Here is a 15,673-nt window from a genome sequence, read left to right on the forward strand (position 1 = left end):
GTGTGGGAACAGGCCTGGCTTTTATAAAGCCAGGGAACTGATAGCAGAGAGGCTGCAGGGAAGTGTCTGTAGTCCCTCCCTGGGAAGAGGGAGGTATGTTTGATGCTATAGAGGCAGTTAGCCTATGGTTACTCCCTGAGAGCAGGGAGTTGTGATGAGGCTGGCGAGCACAGGGGAGGGTGGAGAGCCAGAAGGTAAGGAAAGGCTCAGGGAAAAGAGAACAGACCTTGGCTGCTGACTAGAGGTTCCCTGAGCTGGAACCTGGAGTAGAGCGCCTGGGTTCCCCTGCCAGCCACTGGGGAAGTGGCACTGTAGGGCAGTGAATGGGAAGACTGCTGGTAATAAAAGCCTTTGGTACCCCTGAAGGGGAAAACACACAGTGACCTGACTGGAGGGTCAAGTCATGAAGGAGGAGTACCTGGAGTGACAACAGAGAGCAGAAGGGGACCCCTGACCTGGAACAAGCAGATTCCCCAGAATGGCCAGGAGGAGGTGCCACATGGTGAGTGGACCCTGTGAGAGGGAGTTGGCATTGCTAGCTTCCTGCTAAGCAAGGACAGTTTCTTTTCCAGTCTGTATACCTGGAAGAATAAGAGACTAGAAAGGAAGGAGAGAATGAAGGGAAACCTCCTCAAGGTGCTGCATTCTCCTTTTTACATTTCCCTGTTATTCCTGCCCTTCCGATGGCTCCTCTATGCTAAGGTGACTTATCTAAGGGAATACAAATTTAAGGCAATGCTACTCAACTGCCTCAGGTCCAATAACCTGAATCCTCTTCTCCCCCACCCCCATTTCTTTTCAAGACCTCTGTGCAGCTACAAGTGCATGCAGCCTCTGGGAGCAACATCTACATCTCAGACAGGGGAGTCAACTGGAAGGCCCAGATGTGCTTCTAGCAGTGCACATTTGATGATGATGAGCTTTGGGATTGAGGCTGGTAGGATGTTTCCCATTTTTAACCTTCAGCCCATTTTAGAGTGCAGGATTATTAAACAAAGTGATGCTTTGTCCTAAATGAATGGCTAGTGAGGAAATTCCATATCTTATCTTTTTTAGGCTAGAAGGGACCATTATGATCATCTAGTCCAGTGGTCATCTACAGGTTGATTGTGATTGACTGGTTGATCACGATCTCTAGCAGTGCAGTGGGGCTAAGGCAGGCTCCCTGCCTGCCCTGGCCCCACGCCACTTCCAGAAGTAGCCAGCACGCCCCAGGGGAGGCAGGGGCCAGGGATCTCAGCACATGCAAGCCTGCTTCTCCTGCCTGCAGGCACTGCCCCTGTAACTCCCATTGGCTGGGAATGGGGAACTGTGGCCAATGGGAGCTGTAGGGGCAGTGCCTGAAGAGAGGGGCAATGTGCAGAGCCATGTGCCACCCCCCCCCCAAGGAGTGCAGGGACATGTTGGCCCCCTTCCTGGAGTGGGCCTTAGTCCCACTGTCGCTGACTGGGAACTGCTTGAAGAAAGTGTTGCCTGGTGGGAGCCCACACCCCTCACCAACATCCAGCCCTGAGTTCCCCAACCCCCTGCCCCAGTCCTGAGTCCCTCCCACATCCAAAGTCCTTCCCAGACCCTTCACCCCCTCCTGCCTCCTGCACCCCTACCCAGGCTCAGCCTAGAGCCCCCTCCCACACTGTGAACCCCTCAGCCCCAACCCAGAGCCTGCACCCCCTCCCAAACCCCAACTCCCTGTCCCAGCCTGGTGAAAGTGAGGGGGGATGGAGTGGGCAGGGCTTTGGGGAAGGGGTGGGGCCTCAGGTAAGGGGTGGGGTAGATCCTGGGTTGCCCTTAAATTCAAAAAGTGATCTTGGGCATAAAAAGGTTGGAGACCACTGCTGTACGCTAAAGCATATGTTGATTGTCAGGAGCTGGCTGTCAATGAGTGAAAACGCTGGGAAACTGTTTGGAGCAGTGGCCAAAGACCTGGGTGTTTAGTCAAATGTTTTGAGTCCACGTGCAGCCTTGCAGGATAATAGACTGTCTCCCTCCCTGCGCCTCCACCCAGTGATTGGCTTCCCCTGCCTTTAGCACTAGAGGTGACCTGTTGGGCAGAAGGAGACCCTCTTTCCCCTTCCAGCTGCAGCAATAGCTGAGGGGTGGTGCCCTGTTGCCCCTCTATGGCATCTGTCACCATATCTCTGGTAGTGGCGCTCTGGGGCTGTTGAGAAGTTGTGCACAAGACAGCCCCACAGGCTTCTGAAATCTGAGTCTTGGAGTGTTGCTAGGGGCGAGCAGAGGTGGTGGAGCTCAGCTGAGTGGCTACTGGGGATCATACCTTCTGGCACTGGGACCAGAGGGGAGCCAACTTATCACTCAGTTGCCCCCTTCCTCCATTAGAACCAGATGGGGAGGCCACTCAGCACTGAGGCTCCCCTCCAGAAGGCTGCTGCCCCTCAAATCAGAAAGCAGGCCTTGAAAGACAAAACGCCAACACCGAAAACTCACTCTCTGGCTGAGCCCTTCTTTGGCTGCCCCCCTCCTCCCCTGGAAGGTGGATTTCTCAGCTAGCGGTCCTGGCATGCAGCTTTGTGGGCATTAATTACACACAGTGGAGTATCTCTGCACAGTGGGAACTTAATATGCTCTTTGGGTGCCTCACAAAAGGTTGAACATTGTTAGGTTTGTATTTTCATCTGAGCCAAGGCACAAGTCTCCAACCATGAGCGAAAGGGACACTGATTGGGGTCCAGTCCCGTCTCAGCATGATTCCCCCACAGCTCCTTGGCATTTCATTTAACTACTGCTTAGTGGCATCACCAGGAAGGTTATTTTGCTGACTGAGGTGGGCAGCCAACACACTGAACATCCATGGGGAGCTGGGCATGTCATTTATCTATACTGGCCTGCCCCTCTTTTTGCAGTAGTTGAAACCAGAACGGCCCTAACAATGTGCAACTGGCCCACAGAACTAAACTCCCCTCTGAAGAGAACTGAGGCAAGAAGGCACAGATGGGGGAGGGGGTTGAATTCAGTGGCAATGAGGCCATTTCTAAGCCCCGTTTCCTCTGCCTTGCTTTGTCTAAGAGTCTCCTTTTAACTTTGGGCCCGATTCTATCATTAATGCACAGGTCCATGCTGAGGGCAGTGCAGTCGCCCTGGTTCAGTGGGAGCTCATGGAGGCAATCCCTCCTCCAGCACCTCAGTGTCCAGGGGGCTGGTGCATAAAGCACCATCCCCTCGGTCAGTGCAGCTTATCCCCTCTGTTCTCCATGCTTGCTGGCCCTGAGCAGGGCTCAGGGCTGTGACCCCATGTTGTTCCTGCCAGGTACAATTTGGGTTTTTGTGTTGATACCTGAAATGGTTCTGAGGCAGACTCCTGGATCTGAAACTCCTGTAGACTTGGGAGAATTCACATCTGGATCTGAACTCTCCAGCTGCATCTGGCATTTCTTGCTCCCAGAACAAATGGCTGTCATTGCTACTTTCACAATGCCTTAGCCAGCAAGGAACTTTCACTGATGGCTTCTTGATGACATCTGGCCATGAACAGACGGAGTACCAGAGGGTGATCTTAGCACACACTCTCCCTTTCAAACACAGGAATGGGGGCAAAGCATGGAGTTTGGTATTACTAACCCCTCACACCTAGTCAAAACTACCTGCTGAGACTTGGTAAGGGTGCTTTGTCTTTTAAAGAGGGAAGATAGTCAAGTAGGTAGGGCACAGATCAAGGTGTGGTCAGACTTGCATTTTATTCCTGACTCTGCCACTGACTTGCTGTGTGACCTTGGACAAGTCACCTGGCTGCTCTGGGCCTCATTTCACACAACTGCAAAATGGGGAGAATGATGCTTATCTGCCTTTTTTTTTAAAGTGTTTTGAGCTGTACAGACACACAGCTCTAGGTGTTATTACTGCGCATCAGTGCTCCTTATCTGCTATGCAGTGGATAGAGAGCAGCACATCTGGCCCACGGGCCAGGGTATTGGAGCATGATCTCCCCTTCTCCCCCCCCCCCTTTTTTTTTCATTAATTTAGTGCTGATGAAAGTTGCTGGACTGGCTGGCAGCCATGGACTCTGAAAGCTTCTCTTTATCCCCCAGAACAGAGATGGCAAATGAAGCACTGCAAGCTTCTTCCATGCACCCTGCCCTATACATGTGCCTTATCTGTGCCATGGAGGAACTGTCCTTAGGAGTTAGAAGCATGTTCAATCTCTGTAGCCCATTCAGACTTTGGCCTCTCTTGCTCATGCTGCAAGCAAGAGGGCCAATCAGTGCTAATTAACCTGGTTGTGTACTGTGGATACCTGTCCAGTGGGTACTGGACTGAGGTCCCCAGCTCATGAGCATATTCATTGTTAGTGAAGAAGGATGACCTCCTTTTTAGTCAATCAAGGAGACAGGACCAAATGTACAACATGGGTGCCTACAGAGATTGGTTAGTTTTATGTGCACTATACTGGACTACAGTTGTGCAAAACTAGATCCCCAAGCTCTAGTGCCTTTGAATATCTGGGGTGAATCAGATTTAAAGCTGCAGTCTCCCCTACAATTTCCATGTCAAAGCCAGAAGGCTCTTGTGGTGATCTGGGGAGTGTATGTACAACTCATGAATTCTGGTTAATTTTAGGAAATTGCTGTATTACTGAATGCCTCAATGGGTAGTGACTCAAATATGGGCTGACAGGGTCCCTGACACATCAGCATTGTGACCACTCCCTCATTTGGACAAAGCTACAGAACAAAAGAGGTTGTTAAACTTAATGCCTGTGCTCAGGCTGAACAGTGCATATGCCGAGGAGGATATCAGACCACCTCCCCCAGCTCAGACCAGAGGTTGGTTTGGAGAGCAGAAAATCCCCAAACAGGCAAACAAAGAAACCAGGCGGTAGTGCTAGTTTTGAAAAACTCAAAATTCACAGAAAAGCTTAGGTGGGGGAGAGGAACACAGGGGTCCTTTCCAACTGCAGGAAGCTGAGGAAGAAGGAAGCTGGCTGCAGAGGTTAGAGAGACTCCTTGATTTGGAGAAGCCACGTGCAGGCAGGGAGGGGAGGGCAGATTCTGGACTCCTTAGAGGACTTTGACCTAAGCCCAAAGAACACTCAAGAATGGTGAGGAAACTGAGGCAGGGAACTGCTTCCAGGAGTTTAATAACGTGTCTAGATCTGTATATCTCTTGTGCTAGCTAATGTGGAGAATAATTGGTTTTGGAACCCTCTGCAAAGCCTCTGTTATGTGCTACCACTGTCACATGTCCCTGAAGAGATGAACTGTAAAACCAGAGATGCCCATAAGGCTGGAGTGCTAAACTCTGGGAATTCTTGGAGGGGATCAGTACTAGTCCTGGGGGCCTATGGCAGCAGGGCTGCAGAACCCGTTTCCATGAAGGAGTAGCAGACAATCTGTGTCCAGGAAGTGTGCCCGAGGCTGAGGAAAGAAACAGAGCGGGAGCCTATCCAGACTCAGACACGCTGAAAAGCACACGGGTCCAGTGTATGAAGCCTGGTGAGTGTCTAGCAGTGGGAGCACAGCCAGGGCTATGACAGACCTATTTTCTATTTCAAATACATCTGAGTTCTCCCACGAATCATCTGTTCTCAAGGGATTTCAGCCCAAGTTGGTGGATCTATCCTGAGAATAGCTGATCTCACAAAATTTCCACTGTCCTGGCCCCAAAACTCATGAGAACAGCTAGTGAGATTTCAGTGTCATCTAACCCAAACACACAAGCTCTTGTCCCATTTGGGCCTTAAACCTGACCCCTGAGACTCCCATGTTAATCCTTGTCCAGTGCTGGATGCAAAAACTGCCTTTTCATCTCTAAGAACAGGGGTCCTTATGTGCTAGGAGAGAGAGAATTCGATCTCAGGAGCTGATCTCCCCAGGTATGAAGGAGGAGTAGCCCATCATCTGGAGTATTTCAGAACTGGCCAAGTATGTTATGAACAGAGGCGTTCTAAAGCAGCCTGTGTTGGCTGTTGCGAGAGGCAGAATGCCAGTGTGCTGCGAGACCTGTTCTGGAATGGGAAGCACCAGCACGTTCCTCTTCTATTAACTTGAATAAGACTAATTTGTGCTAGGGCAACGCTTCATGAAACTTCAGCCTGCGGATGCTGCTGCTGTGATAGTTAAAATGGTCAGGCTAGATCAGCCTCTTTTTATTAAGGATCTTGCACACGCCCACATGGCTAGGAACAAAGGAGGGGAGCAGGGGTGTAGGTCATGCCTGATTGCAAGTTGCCTGGTCAGTATTTGAGAACCTGAATTCCTTTGCTAAAGCCTCCCGTTTTAGAAGCAAATCCCCTAATCCTATGGATGATTATTGTCCCTAGGGATGGATGCTGTCCTACTAGAAGGAGGAATGATTCAATTTACTGTTTGCTGCAGAGATGGGTCCAGAGGCAGGTGTCTCAAATGGGAGGGAGACTGTGAAAACACATAAGAGGAGGCAATGGGGAAGGAGAAACAGGAGGAAGTGAGGCTGGGATGCCAAGGAGAAGGAGGGGGAAGGAAGAGTGCCAAAGGAAAGGGAAGGAGAAGGGGATGTTTCTCCCCTCAGCTTCATTGTCTTGCACTTTGCCTGAGATCAAAGGGAACTTTTCTGCTGACTTATCTGTGAAGCACCTAGTGTAACCCAGTGATCAGTGTGTGTTGTGGCCTCAGGCCACAGAGGACAGGGGTCTGCTCCAGCCTTGCTCTTTCGCTTAGGCTGTGGACACTAATATTTTTAGCTCTGAAGGCTCTGCTTCGATCCCCAGGATCAGCCATAATGGCAGCTCTTATAGGAGCACACTGTGGGTGCTGTACAATAATAGTTAATATGGTGGCAGGGGGAAGGGGAGCGCAAGAGAGAAGAGACCTTTAGCCAGGGCTTAGAAACAGCTGGCACACACCCCTACCCTCACCACTCTGTTGCCATTTTACAACACCCCCTTCCAGCCCCTAGTGGCACCATTGACCAATCAGAGAAAGTAGCATAGAATCAGACGTGCAGCTGCCTGAGGCTGGCAGAAGATCCTCAGCTGCTGCTCCCCCACCAGGTGCCACACCAGCAGCTACTGCCCTGGGGGAGCTGCAGGAGCCATAGTTCCTTCCCTGCCAGGCAGCAAATTCAGGAGCAGGTCCAAAGAACTACAGTGGCTGAGAAGTACCTCCTCCCTGCCTGCACCTGGAAGGAGTAGCAGTTGCCAGAGAACAGGAGTCCACCCCTTTGCAAGCCAGAGTAGGACTCCAGTGCAGGATCCCAGACCCAATGAGGAAGCCCAGCACATTCCAGACTCCAATGCGGGACCCCAGTGCACACCAGGGACCCCAAAGAGGGACCTGAAGCTACAATGAGCAATCCCCATGCACCATCACTGTCGGTTATGGCATTACTCTTCTTTGCTGTCTGACTGATCATGGGCACAACTTAAACATGGTATCTGAGCACAGGGGCTTTGAGGGGGCAGGGTGTGGGTTGTGGGTGGAGCTGAGAGCACCACTCACTGCCGGTTTGACCCCTCCACTTCTAATAAAACAAAAGCAAACTGTGGAGGCTCCAATATACACTTATTGTCTTAGTCCAGGCTCTGTCAGCCTCTCGGTCACGTGGCCCAGCGACAGTTACCTCCACATGTTCTACTCCAACAAGTCAATGGCTTGTTCGCAAGGCACTTTTTCTCACCCCCCTGAAAATGAATGTCAGAGCGGACATATGTGATCAGACTGTGCTGATGTCTCTGCAGGTACACATGAGGCTGCACTGGGGCTAGGGTGACCAGATGTCCTGATTTTATAGGGACAGTCCTCTTATTACCCCCCACCTCCTGTCCCAGTTTTTCCACACTTGCTATCTGGTCACACTAGCTGTGGCTTCCTTGAAAATGTATTACTCTCCAGTCTGCTTAGCGTGGCCACATTTCAGCAAAGCACTTAAACCTGTGCTTAACTTTAATCAGGTGCTTACTTCCTTTTCTGAAGCAGGGTCTGTCTCTGCCCACCCCATCCCTGTGACACTGTCTCATCCCCTTCCCTGTACACTTCTCCTCCACCACAATGCCATACTAGAAGCTGCTCTCATGCCTCAGAGTGCCCCACGGCAGGGGCTGTTAGAGAACCATGTTTCCCCACTTCCCCCAACGAAGACCTGACAACTAGCACAGGTTGAAACATGGATTTTCCATTTTACAAAAAAATTTGGCAATTTTTTTTTAAATCTCCAAGATGGACAAAAAGCCAACTTTTTTTGCACATTGAAATTCAGAGGGTGAGGGGGAATTATTTAGCCAAACTCAGAATGTTTCATTTGACTTCAACTCTTTATTTAAATCTATTATATAAAATGTTGAAACAAAAAGCCATTTAGAAATGGAAAAATTGAAACTTTCCATCCTGAAAAGGTCACAAGGGGAAGTGTTGACCTTTTCAAAATGTTTTTTCCAATCTGTTTCCAAATGAAATTTTGCTGAAATTGAGCCAATTTCATGAAAAATTTCAGGTTAGTCAAATGGCATTTTCTGATGGAAAAATGTTGGAACAAAAACTTTCCAACCATCTCCGCTGAGAATGTCATGTCAGTGTGTTCCCAGCCCCCATCAACCCGTGGACACCAAAACATACTATGAACAGACAAACCCCACTAACACACTTCATTCAGGCTAACAGGCAGATTCTTAAGAGTACATTTTAAGTGAGTTTTATTTTGGTAGCACTTTGAATGATAGTTCTATCCATCTGTGGTACTTCTATGGCCCCATCACAGTAGTGTCTGAGCACCTCATATGCCTTAATATATTTATCTTCACAACATCCCTGTGAAGTGCTATTATCTGCATATTACAGCTGGGGAACTGAGGCACACAGAGATTAAGTCATCTGCCCAAGGTCACACAGGAAGTCTGTGGCAGAGCTGGGAATTGAACCCAGGTCTCCAGAGTCCCAAAGCTAATAATATCCTAATCATTGGACTGTCCCTTGCCAAAGAAAAAAAAAAGTTCTCACATACACATTTAATAAGATAGCTAGTGACAGACTTTCATGGACAGATTTTTGGCAGGGAATAACACCTGTAATATATAATAGATACCTTCTGTCAAGCCTCCATAAATATGTATTTAGTAATCAATTGCCATTTATGTAGCACATAACTACCCTATTAAATAACAATGCAATTATAGCATCAGTACAAACATCTCAGCTAGAGATCTGCAGTTAAATTACCCAGCTGATCACCCAGCTTTGCAGAGAACTCTACCTCCTCTTTCACCTAGGGCAAGTAATAGTTTTGATGGGTGAATAAAATCTCCTCAGTTTTTCTGTCACCTTCATTGTTAAGTTGTAGGGTACATTCTGAAGCTGGATGAACATGCTGTCAGGATAGTGAACCCTCAGAGGGTTTCTATATTTTTCTAGCTTTCAAATGCCATGCTATTAGGATGCAACGCATTTAAACCCCAGATGTGGGAAGCAAAGTGTAACTGTCCCTTCTTCACTTCTTACTTTTTCCGAGCTGAGATTGGGGGAGCCTCCTCAAGCAAGGTGGAAAATGAATATCTAAAGACACTTCCCCCTCTCTCCTTAAATTCAGGTGCCCCCCCACCCCAATATGACCCAGTAGTTTACAGGCACCTTTTATGAGCAGGAGCCAGTGCTACAAATCTACCATGTAATTTTTACCGCATTTCCCTTTACAAAGGATCAGTTAATTAGAACCTCTCCTTGCTGGGAAATTAATCACATATTCTCCAGCTCAGAAATGGACAGTTATATTGAAGAAACTAACAAGAAGCTACAGAAAGACTCTAGGCAGGCAACTGAATGTCAGGGGAGCACAAAGGATTAAGTATTGGCAAGGACTGAGAGCTTTTTTAAAAGGGCAGCTAAGTATTGTCTTTGCAGTACTGTCTAGTAAGGGCTCCTCTGCTGAGCCCTCCTAGTGGGCTAGAAAATTGGGTTCAAGTCCAAAATATGGACAGGCGAAACAGCTTGGATAAAATATGAAGTGACCTGAAAATTTGCCCAGGGTTCAAACTGGAGCCTCAACTCTTTCCAGAGAGTTGGGAAAGCTCAATCATCTTGTTTTCTGTTGGTTCTGTAGAAAAAGGTTTCTTGGTTTTGGATGGATGCAGAAATTCTAACAGCAGCACTGGAAAACCTATTTTCCAGCCCCAAGGATTTCAGCTGAATTCAACACCCAATACCTTGGGGATCTGTCCCACCTGAACCTTTTGAGTCCTTTCCCCTGGCTAGTCCAGATGGCCCCAAACTGCACTGCAGTAGTAAACCCTGGCTGAAACACCTATGCAGCCAGACATGCACCAGCACTTACCTCCAGTACCATCTCTGTCATCTGGAACTGCTTCTGAGAGACTTTATCTGAGCCCACAGGCTCATGGAAGAGCAGGCAGAGCACATCATACTTCTTCAGGGCCTGCTTGTAGTTCTTCTCGTTCAGGTCAAACACCCGATCCTTCCCATCGTAGGTGGGGAAGTCCAGGCCCTCTTCAGCCCTGCAGCAGCAGAACAGGTAAAAACCTGCCAGTAGCCAGCAAGCTGTCTTCATTGGGAGACAGCGTGGAGTGTCTTTTCTTATGTCTCTGGGAAGGGAAGGGAAAGGAGCCAGCAGAAACCAAAGGCTCAGGGTGAAGTTTGAACTGAGTGTAAGTTTCCTTTGCCTTCCTAATGATCAATCCAGGCCAGTGGGAAGCAGCAAACTTTGCAGTCCTGGGCTGAAGACAAAGAGACAGACAGGAGAAGCTGCGAGGCCAAGCCCTGGATACCTTACATAGCTCTGCCCAGCTCCTGTGTCATTAGGAACTCCATTTTTAGGAAGCAGTTGTTTCAGGCTAAAAATAAACCCTGCAATGAATAAAAAGGACAGATATGACACCATTGAGGGACTTGCTGGCACTCCGCATCATCTGAGCGAGGGAGAGGGAGTGGAGGAGATTAAGATTAGGAACAGGAAGGTTTTATCAGGGGAAAGGGTACAGTTATATGGGGCATCAAGGCACAAGCCACCTTATTAGGACTTTAAAAAATAGACAGTTGATGGGACACTAAGGGGTTTCTTTCTTTCTCAGCACTGTGGGGTTCATGCTTAGATATCACAGTAGTTAGGCTTTAGATCAAGGGATTGATCAATCAGTCTTGGAATATAAATGTGATTAAATGTTTCGTGATAGTGATTCTCATTCAGGCTGCAAGGAAGAATTCCATCTCCTCAGTCTCCAGGGAGTAGGGACAAGCAAGGACCTTGGGAGTTTTCTCCTCCTTCTGGGGATTAAGCAAGGATCATCACTGAGATTCAGATAGGCCACACACTGGACTTGTTTAGTTTCCTCCAATCTCCACAGAGATCCATGGTCCTTGGTAGAGCTTGGTCCTTCCTGTCTCTATGTACCGGTGATCCTGGTACAAATGGAAACTTACCTTGCCATTTCTGACACCCAGAGTAGTTAACATGCATCCAGACCCAGGCATTATTGAGATGTGGCTAAAACATTCCGATGTCAAACAATATAAGCGGCAGGTCTAATATTGCTCACATTTTGTGTCCAGCGGCTGGGAGCTTTGGGCAGAGGTCAGTGATCTCATCAGGACATTGGACAGAGGCCGGATGTCTTTGCTGATCCTCCTCAACTTCTGGAGGCTGTTGATCGCCAGGTGTTGCTCGCACAGCTACACAATCCATCAAGGGTGGGTGGAATCACTGTAGAGTGGTTCCCCTCATCACTTTCTCTTCCTTGCCAGCAGGTGAAGCTGGCTGACTGCTCCTTCTCCCCAGAGACTCTCAGTTGTGGGGCCCCTCAGGGCTTAGTCCTGGTACCTCTTTTTCTCTTCCAGCTACATGAAGCTACTGAGAGAGACAGCGTGAGAGGCTGTGGGTTGCTAATGCCCCCCTCTTTGTGTCTTCCTCTCCTCTGACCCAGACAGCACTGCTGACACACTCCCCACAGTGCCTGGCAGTAATTAGAAGCTGGAATAAAGCCAGCTGGCTGCAGCTCAACCCAGACAAGATGGTGGTGATGCTGATCTGCAGGGAGAAATGTTTTAAGGGCCTGGCAAAATACAGTTCAACTGGGCATCAGAGGGGGGTTTACAACCCTTGTTCTTACTAGACTCCCCACTGCTCCCAGGTTCCTAGACTCACAGATTGCTTGTCACCCACACATCACTCCTTCCCCTACAGCGGTAGAGACTGTGTCCCTTCCTATTAGATACAGATCTTACCTCAACCATCCATGCCTTCCTAGCCTCTTGGCTACTCTACAGCAATAGGGTCCACATGCGGCTAAACGTGGAATTTACCTGGAAGCTCCATCTGGTGAGCTTCCTCTCTTCTGAGTGACCCAGGATACTCTCCCTGCACTGGCTCCGTAGTGCCTGTGAGGTGAAATTCAAGGTGCTGGTTACCAAATGCGAAGACCTAGAAGGTAGAGGCCCATGTTATCTTAAAAGCCTCCTCGCTAGTTCCTACCCCCCATACAACCAAAATTCACCTGGAACTTGACATCCCAAGCCTGAAGCTTGAGGGAGCTGAATACAAGGTGTTCTTTGTGACAGGCCTGCACCTCTGACATTACCTTCCTACTGAACCATATATGAGCACGAACCTGGCCATTTTTAGAAGGAGCTGTAAGACTCCTCTCCTAGCTAATGAAACTCCTAACTGAGTGGACACATTAAAGTGATCATTCACTGGATACTTAGGCTGTAAAATTAGAACTTGGTTTGTCAGCTCCTCAGGGTATGGAACAGGTTGTTTATTTGTCTTTAACAAACCATATCCATTTCTGATGCTGTGTAAACCCCCATCAGTAACAGCATGTGTTTTAAAGCTCACATAAACCAAACTGCATCATAAAATGAAACATTCACTGGAATTTGTGTGCCTTGACTTGCCAAAATCAGGTTCCCAACGCCTGCCCTCATTGTATTTCAGTAGACCACAGATCTTTAGAGAGTAGTCCACTTTCAGATTTCTTAAGCTATTTTTAAGTTGTTTCTCTTCCAGAACAACTTTCTGAGCTGTTTAAAAATAGAGACAACCCCATTCTCTTGTACATTTTTAAATGACTTTGGTTCTGGTGAAAGGTGCTGGTTTATTAGCTCTGGAGAATGAACACCTCTGTTTATCTTCAGTGTGTATGCGTATATATAATGTATAATACACACACACAGAGCAGGGGTAGCAGCAGGACAAGCTTCTCTCACTAGTGTGCCTCCGTGGAGGGACCTTCTGTAGCAGTGCTATTGTCAATGGTCCATTCACTTCTTAACCTTTCCACTGAGCGTGTCAGCAAGTCCGTGGGGCCATTTAGTGCCATTTGTGATGGTCATTTTTTGAGATTATTTTTTAAATGTGCCCAACTAAAACTCTGGACACCTATCCACTAGTTTGGATTGGTGAAATCAACATGTCTCTTTGGAGGTGGAGTTTGTGAATTACAACTAGCAAGGAGTGGATCTCCAGAAGGTTTGGAAGTTCAGACAAGCTCCCCAAATTCTTAATGATTGTCTGAACAATCTGACTTCCGTGAGTCTACAAAGATGGGATGGAAATGTCAGCAGAACAGACTTTTCCTTGGTATTTTGTAGAGCTGGGCCTGTACCAAAACCCTGGATCCCAACACCCCTGAACTTTTGTGGAAGTTTGGCTCTAGTCCTTGTCTCTACATTGAGTCAAATAAAAAATCCTGTGACCTTTGGGATATTCACAATCTCTGGGAAATTTTGTAATTTGACCTGACCGCTGTTATTTTAACTCTTCTACTTCCGTGCCCAGCGGGAAACAGGACAAAGAGAGCAATGCAAAAATGAAAAAGTTAAGCCAACTGGTTGAACTTCCAAAAAGGATTGTTTTAGATAAGCTGGATGGCTCAGAGTATTGGTAAAGCAATACACACAGAAGCAGAAGGCTAGTCCAATGTCTAGGTCGCATAGTCTATCTCTCTGTTCCCCATCTGCACAATGGGGATAACAGTACTGCCCTGCCTCAGCAAGTCCCCAGACTGCGAAGTCCTCAGATACTATGGTATTGGAAGTCATATAAATACCTGGTGCCATCATTTTACATGCTGCGTTACAGAGATTAAACCACCATCCTTGCCCTGCTAACCATCACACCAGCCTTCCACCCAGGGCAGGGAACCATGTAAAATGAGGTGCTAGGTCATTGGTCCAGGTCCTTCTGAACAGGTGTTGCCATCACTAAAGCCACCATTGTAACTGGCACCAACTCTTCATGGAACAATTCACAAAAGAAGTCAGAGACCTGAGGGAGGAGATGGGTGGGGGAATAAAAGCCTTTGCTGGGCCCCAACCCACTGGAGTGTTTTTTGGTGTAGTCTACAGTATGTTCTCTGGGTGAAATACTCTTTTGGTTGAAGTCAATGGCAAAGCCCCCATGGATTTCTTCCTATGTCTCTTCTCTAGTTATGTTGCTCTAGAATCTAAAGAGGCCAGCCTTCCCATCCCCCAAGACATATACATGGCAGGGTGCCTGCTGGGAAAGTGTAATACACATCAACACAAGTTGTGTCTCTTCTTACCATGTGGCTTTTAGGAAGGAGTTTGGAATGTAAATTATCTCAGCTTCCCCCCAACTTTACACTGATCTTCTCCTCTTCATTTCCCTGGCTGGGCAGTACTGCAAATGAGCTCTCCAGCTAATATATGGAGATAGACCTATCTCAGAGAGCTGGAAGGGACCCTGAAAGGTGATTGAGTCCAACCCTGTGCCTTCATTAGCAGGGCCAAGTACTGATTTTCCCCCTGATCCTTAAGTGGCCCCCTCAAGGATTGAACTCACAACCCTGGGTTTAGCAGGCCAATGCTCAAACCACTGAGCTAACCCTTCCCCCCCTACACCATGTACAAATGGCTCCAATGAATCTGGCTGGCTTTTTTCCGAGGCTTCGGGATTTAAAGTTCTGCCTTAGCTAATCTTGTTACAAGCCTCTAAGACCTTGTATGTTTTCTAAGATAAGAGTATTCAGAAAATGTGCCTTTTGCCACAAGCTGGCCTCATTACAGGGATGCTAGATAGTCAAGGAAGGTCACGGTTTGTAATAACTCACAAAATATTACTATTATTAGCACAGAAGCCTTAGAGAACCATTGAGACCTTATGGGAAACTGAGAAAAACATTCTCATTTCAAAGGCAATTTTGCAGCTTGAGTCTCCACTGTCTTGCACCTTCCCTTGCATCATTTAGCCCTGCTCAAGCTGAATGTTAAAGGCTCCCGGTCAGAGCATTCTGCACTGGTGTCAGTGATGACAAGTGCAAGGCAGCGAAGAATCAGGCCCATCGTATTTGCTGTTATATAGGGCTTGAGATATTTGCAACTTCCATCTGGCATCTAGAGGCACTTCGTAAACTTGAATTATTTAAGCTTCACAACACCTGCTGGCTCCCATTTACTAATAGGGAAACTGATGCACAGAAAAAGGAAGGGACTTCACTAGAGTTGCACAAAAATTGTAGCGGGAGAGCCAAGAAGAGAAGCCATGTGAATAACTCTTGTCTCAGTTCACTGGCTGAACTAAACATTTTAAATAAATGTATTTGGGGCAAACCCAAAACTGAAAAATTCTGACTTTTTTCAGTGAACCGAAGAAGTAGGGAAAAAAAATCATTTGTTTGACCCAAAATGAAACATTTCATTTAGTTTTTGACTATTTTTACCCTTTAGGAAAAATGAATAAGCTGGAAGTAAATTTTGAAATGCTCAGTCATTCCAAATCA

General features: G+C 47.6%; 1 protein-coding gene and 1 long non-coding RNA gene across 3 annotated transcripts in view; one reads left to right on the plus strand and one right to left on the minus strand.

Moving 5' to 3' along the window:
• CASQ2 (calsequestrin 2) overlaps positions 1-10,734 on the minus strand; it is a 51,291-nt gene extending 40,557 nt beyond the window's left edge. Inside the window, exon 1 of the mRNA XM_039497328.1 lies at positions 10,252-10,734. Coding sequence (XP_039353262.1) covers positions 10,252-10,485 — 234 coding nt within the window. The 5' untranslated portion in view covers positions 10,486-10,734. The remainder of the gene's footprint in view (positions 1-10,251) is intronic.
• The window catches only part of LOC120379809, a 37,593-nt gene that overhangs the window by 2,352 nt on the left and 19,568 nt on the right, over positions 1-15,673 (plus strand). The window contains exons 3-5 of one of the 2 annotated variants that reach the window (XR_005587606.1): positions 367-502; positions 804-937; positions 3,979-6,589. This is a non-coding gene — a long non-coding RNA (uncharacterized LOC120379809). Of the gene's footprint in view, positions 1-366; positions 503-803; positions 938-3,978; positions 6,590-15,673 lie in introns of those variants that run through there. The other variant, XR_005587607.1, reaches the window with a different exon arrangement.

This window comes from Mauremys reevesii, linkage group 1, assembly GCF_016161935.1.
Source record: "Mauremys reevesii isolate NIE-2019 linkage group 1, ASM1616193v1, whole genome shotgun sequence".
Classification (NCBI taxonomy): domain Eukaryota; kingdom Metazoa; phylum Chordata; order Testudines; family Geoemydidae; genus Mauremys; species Mauremys reevesii.